Here is a 10773-nt window from a genome sequence, read left to right as displayed (position 1 = left end):
CGGCGGGCTAGAGTGAGCGGAGGCCGGCTTGAGTGAGCGGCGGCCGGTGGGCTTGCGGCAACCACATGTGACGACCCCGGGCTAGACTCCGCTTCGTCCACGGTGAAAGCAGATCTGGCGATCCACCATGCGAAGTTGATGTATTTCCTCAGTGACCAGCACGGATCAGCTCAAGGCATGACGAAGCGGATATCGTCCTCTTTTGGAAGGCCAAACAAAGTAGTTTCGCTTTCACAACGAAACACAGTGTCTCTACGGCATTTAACACTTCAAAGAGAAAGGAAAACTTGCAATCGCATCATATGACCCCTTTAACGTGGTTTAACGTACCTTAACAACAACCGGGGAAAACCAAATTTCTGTCAAATTTTACTTATAATAAACACTTTCTGCTGTCAAAAGAACGAGCTCTTCTTATTCAGAGTATAACATGAATAATATCATGTTAAGCGTTCTCCCCCATTGAAGTCCATTATAAGGAAACAGCTTAACGTGGACTCATCGACGAACTGAGAGCATTGTAATTTTGTTCAGTTTAATATTGTAATAAGCATGAAAGTAAAGACAGGTACAGGTTTCTCCTGTCTCAGCTCATTATCTCTAATGATCACGCCCTCGCGCAGATCGCTATTCATAAGGTAATGATCTACGCGAGCCATGCGAACAGGGTCAACGCCCCCAAACAATGGGACAACAAAGCGTTTATTGTCAAGTTTATTGATTTGTGGAGATGGGGGAGAACGCTTAACGTGATATTATTCACTTTATACGCTGAATAAGAGCTCGTTCTTTTGACAGTAGCAAGTGTTTATTATAAGTAAAATTTGACAGAAATTTGGTTTTCCCCGGTCGTTGTTAAAGGGTCATGAAACCACCGTTTCAGCACTGGTTAGTTCTCACCACAGTTTTAAAAAAATGCTAAAAAAGTGGGCGTGGTGCGCAGCGGAGCGAAGGAGGGGGAAGAGGGGAGACAGACAACACACAAAGCGTTCTGACAGTTTCATTTCGCTCCCATCCAGTTAAAAACACAAATAAATGCACAGCCATTTGCACTCTGCATCGAAAACATATATATATGAACGCGCTGTTGCACCTCTGAGAACTTTTAAGGCTTATTCTGTAGCGTTTATATAAGCCTTTTGACTGGTTGTGTCACAGAGCTGTAAAAACGGTTATGCTCACCAAGTGAATGAATTGCATTTGTGCCTATCTCTTATTACAAAGCAAAAACAAACACTCTTCTTTGATCCATGAATGTTTCTCTCAGTTATTGTGCGTGATGTCATCTCACAGACTCTGAAACGTCTGTCATAGCAAATCAACACATGCTGTTGTTAATAATTAAGCGAAGCGTCTTCTCATAGGATAAGAACATGCAGTCTCATGAATAATTTAATAGACACTGACGTGTCATCGATGTACTATTAGTCCATTGCCACGTCACAAATTGTGACGTCAACACAATGTAGATTTTAAACCTGGAAGATGAAAATAGCGCAAAAAAGCTTTAAATTAACGAGTTTTCTCCAACAGTTAAAATTATCGGATGCTAACATTGTCTTCTATGATATGCAACACAAACACCTCTGCTAAAATCTCAGAAAAAGTAGTCTGGGGTTTCATGACGCTTTAAGGTACGATAAACCACGTTAAGCTGTTTCCTTATAATGGACTTCTATGGGGGAGAAAATGCTTAAAGTGATATTATTCACTTTATCTGTGGAGTAAGGGCTCCTTCTTTTGACAGTAGTTAGTGTTTATTACAAGTAAGGTTTGACAAAAATTTGGGTTTCCCTGGTCGTTGTTTATGTACCTTAAGCGTTTTTCACGTTAAGTGTTTTAGAATGTCCCCGTTATATTTACACAGCCTCTCATGTTGTATTGCTTTAATAACTAGCGCCAACACTGCATATATTTTAAATGTTTACCATTGTAATTAGTGATTATATAACGTTTTATATTTTGAGACTTTTTTTAAACCGCCGTTGCGAGTGTGACGACGTTTAGGGCTGCACAAATTTTACTCAGTGCTCTCACTCAGATTAACGTTATACACGTCCATTTTGTGTTAAATTGATCCATCAAACGGCAAGCAAATGATTAATAAAGTAAAAGGACTGCACGCAAGCGAATATGCATTTGTTAAAAAAACACTTGATGACATATTTGTGTTCTGTTACTTCACTGATGGTAATTTGGGCTTCTAATATGGAATTATGCATCGCTATTTATGTTTACACTATAGTCATTCATCAAGGTTAACGCTAAAATGATCAAGAAAAGGGTAGGGCACATATTTCAAGTAAAACTTGCTTGGTAAAATGTTGAAGTTAGTGTCATTGTTAATGTAATAATTTGTCTTTTCAGTATTAATAACTATTTGTACTATTTTATGTACATGTGACATTGCAATGGCTAATTATTACTTTCTCTTTGTATATATATATATATATATATATAAAACATTTCTGTCCCCCTCACTTCTGAAATGATGGCTACGCCCCTGCTCTGAGGTACCCTTTTTTAAAAGACATGGATATGTAAGTAGACGGGTTTCTTATAATGTCCTACTCTTGGTTTTGTTCATGCAGTTTATTTTGTGTAATTTTTTTGTTTGTTTGTTTGTTGCCCAAATGTTATTCTAAATAGCACACATGGTGCATGTCTCTGACACGCAAGTTTAAATTTGAGGTTGTTGAAGAAGGAAAAAACTACAAGATTACAAGACCTTTGGTGAGAGCATATTTTTATCTTTTTTTTTTACAGTGCTACATGTAACCAGTGTATTGTTCTCAAATTTATCATTATTACAAACCTTTTCATTATTTTCATGCTTAGAAATTAGAAATACCTTGCTGTCTGATTGTTTTTGTGTTTGTCTGTGCACAAGGATATTGATGTTGTTGGAGAGAATGTTACATCAATAATGGGACAGGTAAAAGTCCTGCAAGACCAGTACAGAAGGACACAGCCAGATACTCGCTTTGTTGAAGAGTGAATAAAGAAGGTCTTTGCCTGTAGGTGAAAGAAGATTACTAGTAAGATGACTGTTGAAGATGCTGTCAACAAATATCCATTCTTGAAGAGTCCATCAGAGGTTAGTGTAGAATTATAATTCTAAAATTACACTCTGGACACTGAAACTGTAAAAAATCTTCTGATTTACTTATGCTTGTGTTTGTCTTAACTATTTGCAGCTTCATCAAGAAATTGGGTTCCTGTATTAATCTGTTAATCTATGCCACCACTTTCAAAAAACATTGAGTCCAGTGTGCTACGGCTTGTTTGAGGGACATCTCTATCAACGCTGCACAAAGAGGCTAGAGAGGAATCTCTCAGTGAAGACCATCTTGGTAATTGACTCTTCAACTTTGTCCTCTTTATTAAGCCTATCCAATTTTATCCTTGGATGGATTTCTGCATATTTATTTGTATGTCATGTCTTGTTTTGTGTTTCAGGAATTGTTTTAAAAGCAGCACTTCTCATGCTGCCAGCCTTGTTCAGAGAGAAGCTCGAACACTGCATTGTACTTGGGAAGGTGAGCATATTGTTCTCTGTCTGACTTGTATTTCTGTGATAAATGTTTTTTTATAATTCTTAATGTATTTAATGTGCCCACATACAAATTGTATGATGTAATAATTATCTTACACTTTATGTATGTAGAGTATTTTTCTCCATCAGTAAAATCATCTGCTGAGAAAATTTGACAGATAAAATCTGATTTGTGCTTTCTCATTTAGAGCAAACCATCTTCACCAAGTTTAAGTACATGACGCCAGTGACTGAAGAACTTACTGTGGATGGTGACAACCCTCTACCTACCGCAGTTAAGAGTAATCAATCTCTTACATTAACACCTGAAAAAATGCCCTGCATTTTCTGTTTCACTAAATGCTCTTGGAGAATGTTCATGATTGTCCAATGAATGCAGCACATTGGTCCTATTCATGCTTATGAGGCACATTTTTCAATAACATGTGGTCTGAATGACTCTCAGAAAACATTTTCAAATTATGAAACCTTTAGATGTCATGTTTACCAAATGCATAAACATACTGTGTTACCATAAACTGTGATTAATGATTCTCTACCTCTGCTTGTGGAAGTTAAAGAAGAATGTCATAATGAAACTGTTGCTTTATGTTTGATTATTTCTGTGTGCAATGTGAGAATGAATAATGAACTGTACTCTCTCCAGGTGAGGAGGATGATTATCAGGCATTAGATACCTACAAAGTTATTTATAAGCACTAGGTATTCTTGCTGAAGACAAACAGCTTTATACCGTAAACCTCAAAATGTGCTGTACTTGATGTAGCCTATTTAATAAGGTTTAATGTTAAACTGTAAATTTTTATTTGTATTTGTCCAACTGAATTTGTAATTACTGTACAGCAGGGGTTCTCAAAGTCTACATTCAAAGGTCCAAATCTGAATTTTCATCAGTGTCAAAGATCCGGAACGGAACAATTGGTTATTACAAAACTTGTTTTTAATAAACATACATAACATGCATAACAAATAAACATTAATTTTTTGAAAAAATAAAGTGCAAAAGTGGCAAAACAATTAATTTAAGTGTCAGCAATAGAGGTCAACCCAATAAGGGTTTTTCTCTGGCCGATGCCGATATTTATAAATCAGGGCAGCCGATGGCCGATATATGATGCTGGTTTTTTTGGCCGATATGTTTGGTGATCTCATAAAAGCGAGTTTGAGTAAATGATTATTGCAGGGCACAAGATGGTAATAGTAGTAGTCGTAGTAGTAGCCTAATTCATAGTAATAATACATGGCTCAAAGCACCTTCTCAAAACAGTTCTGAAGCATGCTTTTTGTTTATGTTTGCTGACAGACACCAGTGTTTCCCACAGACTTGCAAATGCAAATTCATTCTCTGCCAGCTGGAGGTGCTGTTGGAGCGGAGATATAGCGGTTTCCCCGGTAACGGCTGCAATCAAATACAAAACGCTAGGAAAGACGAAATGAAAATGACAGCAAAGCTTTTCTTAAGACGGTCGGTTCTTTTCAATTATACATTCATATAAAAACACCCGCGCTGCATTTTAATTTTGAAACGTGCAGTGCTCAGTTTATTCAACGAAGTAGAATCCTTTATTCTGTGACGGGCCGCCACAAATAATTCAATGTATGGGAAACACTGGACACTGCTATAAGTCAAATGTCCATAATATAAGTGATAACAAAAATAAATAAATAAATAAAACAGTACTCATATTAGCGATGAAATGTCGTCCGATTATGTCAAACGTCATATGCTCACTGGATGTCATGACAACAAATGTCATGAAGGAAAAGTTTCAATATCTCGCCTTCGCTTTCATTTCGGACCATCTCAGTTTAACATGCGTTTATCAAAGTAGGAAATAATTAGTGTTCTTGAAATACGAAATGGAGGCGGTCCGGACTGAATTCCCTCCGGGTCCATGTCCGGACCGGAGTATGGACTTTGAGAAGCACTGCTGTATAGTATAAAATAGGGGTGGGCGATATGACCAAAATCTTATATCACGATATGAGTAATTTTATTTCATGAATTTTATTTCCTAATTCTTGTCACCAGTGTCAGTATCACAAAAAAACTAATATAGCCTGAAAAAAAAAAAAAAACCGGAGCACAGAAACATGAGCGTGTACCACCAATAGAGAGTCCAAAATATCTACTGGTTGACAAATTTCTTCCGGTTAATCATGTCTACTGGTATATCGCCCACCTTAGACAATTTCTTGTAGGTACTCCTATTAAAGGTTTTATTGTTTTAAATGACTGCTTTATGCTTATGGGTATGTTCAGGCACGTGCAGAGGGGGGTGCGATGGATGAGCACCTTCCCCTTTCCCCTTGATGCCCAAAGTGCCCTTTTGTCAAGGCAATTTTTTTTTTTTTGTAATTAAACGCCATTTTGTGAAGGCCTGCCCAATCTAACTATTAGTAAAATGAATGAATTATAATTTAGTCGTAAATAAAATTATCCACATGATGATGACTGATGATGACTGCAACCCACTGTTGCCTTCTGGTCGGCGCTACAGAGCACTGACCACCAGAACAGTCAGGCACAAGAACAGTTTTTTTCCCACAAGCTATATTCAGTCTGAACAATTAATCTTTCATAATTATACATCGTCCATCACAACTAACATAGTATATTTATATTAAACTGCACACTTTGTAAATAACATATCTGCACACTAATAAACATATATGTACATTTATCTAAACAATTACATTTTTTTCCTATACTTCTATTTCTGTATATAGTACATTATTCAATTTTTCTTTTTTTATTATATTAGTGTTATATTACATCCCTACTGTGTTATTCCTATGTATGTCTGCACTATCATGTATGTCTGCACTATGTTTGTACTTTCTTCTACACTGGAAGCTCCTGTCGTCAAGTCAAATTCCTTGTGTGTAAACATACTTGGTAATAAAGCTCTTCTGATTCTGATTCTGATGACCTTTCACCTGACGATCTCATCAGTCATCATGCCTTCATAACGTCCGCGGCTGCCCGTAAGTGGAGTTCTCAGCGGAGCGGTCTGCTTGTATACTTATATTATCAAATTATTATTATTATACAAGAACTTCGTGAAGAGAGCATGCACAGCTGTTGTTTATATTGCTGTTTGTAGCCTGTGGAAGTAAGGTTAGCTGCAGCAAGGGGCTATAATATTTTTGTTCAACATTTTCCTAATGACAATTTTATGACCGGTTTATAAAGACTACTAGGAGCACCTTTTCCCCATTTTTATCACAGAATAAGGCAGGAAATGTATAGTTCGTATAGGCCACTAAATTATATGTCAATCAGTACTGCATTATTCATAAAGTTTATTTATTACCTGGAGATAACTTGAAAAACACACATAAACCGTATATTTTCGCAATCGTGTGTTACAACAACAGTAGTGTTTACAACAGCAAAACCACCATACCCTGTAAACTCAATTATAATAATAATAGGCCTAATAGTCTATAATTCCGTTTCTAATTCCAGAGTAATTAAGAGGTGCAAAGAAAAAATTCTTTAACTTTTAAACTTAAAATGGTCTTTTCTGTTCTGTGTTTCTTTTTCAAAACTGCGTCACGGCATTTGCTGCTATCAATACAGAAGCATCCGTTTCAATACATGTCTCAGCAAGGAGCACAGCCCTATTAAAAGCCGTGCTCCATGTGCCCCTTTTATACTTTGAGCACCTGCCCCTCCAAAGGTCTCTGCACAGCCCTGAGTATGTTTATTATTGAGTAATGTCTGATGTGTTTGTCTGTGCACTGAACATCTGTTTTTTGACACTTGCTGTACTAAGGTGTGATGTAATTAATTATCTTTGTAAAAATACTGCATAACTGTAAGCCAATTTCTGAAGTATTATTTATTTATTTATTTAGCCTCCCCAAGGATGAAAGGTACAATTTTGTACATTTGCAATGTGCACAATCGTTCCTTTGGATACAAAATTGGCCCTTAAATGGTACAAAGTTATAAGGTACAATTTTGTACCTCTAAGTAGAGGTACAAAACGGTACCCTTTAGGGTACCACCCCAGTGACGGCCACTTGTACCCTAAAAGCTACAGTTTTGTACCTTTCTTTCTGAGAGTGTACTGTGGTAGCTATTAGGCAACAACATGTGATATTATTGTACAAAGTAAAATGTCAGTTCTGCAACTAGAAGTTGTAGGTAATCCCTGTTACAAGCTAACATGTGGCAATGTTAACTAGTGACGGCCTTATGTAATTTGGTACCGATCACAAATTAAACAACTAGAATTGTCATCAGTAACACAAATATTTAGCATTTTAGTGTTCATTTAATCTTAATTTTCTCATGAGACCCAACCAATTAATCGTCATGTGTTAAATATTAGCCTATATGTGACCCTGGACCACAAAACCAGTCATAAGGGAAAATTGAGATTTATACATCAACTGAAAGCTGAATAAATAAGATTTCCATTGATGTATGGTTTGTTAGGATAGGACAGCATTTGGCCGAGATACAACTATTTGAAAATCTGGAATCTGAGGGTGCAAAAAAATCTAAATATTGAGAAAATCGCCTTTAAAGTTGTCCAAATGAAGTAATGAAGTTCTTAGCAATACATATTACTAATCAAAAATGACGTTTTGATATATTTACGGTAGGAAATTTATCAAATATCTTCATGGAACATGATCTTTACTTAATGTCCTAATGATTTTTGGCATAAAAGAAAAATTTATAATTTTGACCCATACAATGTATTTTTGGCTATTGCTACAAATATACCCCAGTGACTTAAGACTGGTTTTGTGGTCCAGGGTCACATATTATAACCATGCAGATGTCCTGTTCCCTCAAGGTAGATGGCAATGAAATTGACCACATTTTCTGAGTCTTTATAGTGTCTATGATAAAGTTGTAGCCTCCCTCTCAAGTGTCCCACACTTATTTAGAAGTGCTCTATCACTGACAGACAGAACTATTTCAACATGATTGAGTCCCTGATCAAAGTAGAAGTGAATTCTCTCAGCCATGATGCAGAGGTATACTATATAATGCACTTCAAATGGCTTTTGTTAGTCAAGCTAGAAAAATAGAGAGAGAAAATATGTCAAGATCTTGAGAAAGCAGCTTTTATGTTGTAATCACGGCAAAACAAGACAGAAAAAAATGCATGGTCATAATTCCCTACCTTTGGATTAATTTTAATCTAGCTTTTATTTATTTGGCAGCACATGGAAGAATAATCTTTAAGTATTTTTACAAAAAAAAAACATTCCTAAGTTAAGGTCACACTTTAATTTTGGGACCAATTCTCACAATTAACTAATTATTAACTATGACTTTTGTCTCAATATACTTCTAATTTGCTGCTAATTAATAGTTATTAAGGTAGTTGTTAAGTTTAGATGGGGTATGGTTAAGGGATCTAAATCATGGTCATGCAGAATAAAGCATTAATATGTGTTTTATAAGTACTTAAAAACAACCAATACACGAGACATATGCATGCTAATAAACAACTACTTAGTAGTGAGAATTGGTCCAAAGTGTTACCGTAGTTAACTAGTAATTTTGTTACTAGTGTGCTTGTAATGAGTATGCCTTGAAATTGGCATTTAGTGTGATATTCCTAACTAGTTAACTAGCAACCAAGTCATCTGTTAACTGGTAATAGTCAAAGTTAACTAGTAACTATTAGTTCACAATTTAATGAAAATTTGCTTAATATGAGAAGCTATCTATTATTATACTTAATTAATACATTAATATGACGTGTTGTTTCCTAATTGTTTATGTAACTGATATATAATTCATATCATACAGATTTTCTCTCGAATGTAGTGAAAATCTAACTACTTTTAAATGTATTAAAGAGCAATTAATACATATTTCATTATACATGAGTGAACTAGTTAAACTGGAAAAGTTTAACTAGTTAATTAGTTACTGTTATTAATTTTGTCACATGCAAGAATAACCCTGTGCTAACTGGACAAAAAGTAGGTATTAACTTAACTAACAACTAGTGTGCATTTGGCTCTATGTCTTTAAATTGGCTGTTTCCTAACTAGTTAACTAGCAAATTAGTCACTTGTCAACTAATAACTACTATTTAACAACTATGTTGAAAATGGAATTTGTTGGTAAGAGAAGGTAATTAGTAGTAGTAGTAGAAGTAGTTGCAGTAGTCAACTAGTATTTTACTTGATTAGAACATTAATATGACTTAACTACTTATGTGATCCATTACTGATGGTATAGCCCATTCACTGTCGGTGATAAAATTATAATGTGTTTAATGAGCAATTACTGTAATAGACAAGGATGTTGTTCCTTAACATACCCTTTCCCCACAACTCATGGAGTTCCTTTACAGTACAACGTCCTGTATTCTCCCCTCCTCTTCCTCCTCTTCATCTTGATCATCGGTCTGGATGCGAATCTCTGGTCCATCTTTATGAGATTCAGGCTGGCTCTGAGCACGCTCAGGTTTGGGGGTGGAGACAGATGATGAAGGCGGTGATGGCTGCTGAACAGACATGGCTCGACACAGCAGCGGAGTGCGCTTGCAGGATAGGAAGTCCGGGGATGGAGATAGGAAGTCTGTTTTGGAGGAAAGGCCAAAAGATCCCTGACGAAGCACCATTCGGTTTTTTTTAGAGCGTGAGCCATGCTCAAACTCAAGAATGGAGAGGTGAGCTGCATAGCCTTCACTCAGAAACTAAGTCAGATGAAATAGAAAAAAAGGAGGGAAAATTGTGCATGAAAAGATATAGTACTGTTAAGTAATTGAGTAGACTAAGAGGAAAACACCTTAAGCTGGTCAACTAAAACGTCTCGGTTACGTATGGTAACCCTCGTTCCCTGAAGGAGGGAACGGAGACGTCACGTTGGATGACCGACGAATTGGGATCTCGCTTAGAGAGACCAATCTACTTCGAGTGTAAACTAAACGAGCCAATGCACATTGGCATGCGATTATTGCATCCAGCTGCCGCTGATCACAGCGTGAGTATAAGTAGGCAGCAGATGCAGCGCATATTCAGGTTTTCGCTGAGGAGCCGAGCCGGTGACCCGGCCGCTCAGCGGTGGTACAGGAGCTGTGGCGACGGGACGTGACGTCTCCGTTCCCTCCTTCAGGGAACGAGGGTTACATACGTAACCGAGACGTTCCCTGAGATAAGGGAACGAGCGTTGCATTGAACGCTTATGGGGAAACTCCTGTTTACTCTGATACTGAAGCCTGATTTGTTCA

General features: G+C 36.8%; 1 protein-coding gene and 1 long non-coding RNA gene across 2 annotated transcripts in view; one reads left to right on the top strand and one right to left on the bottom strand.

Annotated features, from left to right (window-relative positions):
* Positions 1-3306: 3306 nt before the first annotated feature.
* LOC107718067 (uncharacterized) lies at positions 3307-3872 on the top strand. Its single transcript, XR_001637379.1, has 3 exons — positions 3307-3353; positions 3460-3539; positions 3745-3872. It is a non-coding gene; the product is annotated as an uncharacterized LOC107718067 (long non-coding RNA).
* A 6000-nt stretch (positions 3873-9872) lies between these two features.
* The window catches only part of plrdgb (PITP-less RdgB-like protein), a 108163-nt gene continuing 107262 nt past the window's right edge, over positions 9873-10773 (bottom strand). The window contains exon 17 of the mRNA XM_016524984.1: positions 9873-10239. Within this exon, the coding sequence (XP_016380470.1) occupies positions 9889-10239 (351 nt within the window). The 3' untranslated portion in view covers positions 9873-9888. The remainder of the gene's footprint in view (positions 10240-10773) is intronic.

The sequence above is a fragment of the Sinocyclocheilus rhinocerous genome, unplaced genomic scaffold (genome assembly GCF_001515625.1).
Source record: "Sinocyclocheilus rhinocerous isolate Xijiao unplaced genomic scaffold, SAMN03320098_v1.1 scaffold964, whole genome shotgun sequence".
NCBI classification, from domain to species: domain Eukaryota; kingdom Metazoa; phylum Chordata; class Actinopteri; order Cypriniformes; family Cyprinidae; genus Sinocyclocheilus; species Sinocyclocheilus rhinocerous.
The sequence above is the reverse complement of the archived record's forward strand: the minus strand, read 5'-3'. Positions and strand labels throughout refer to the sequence as shown.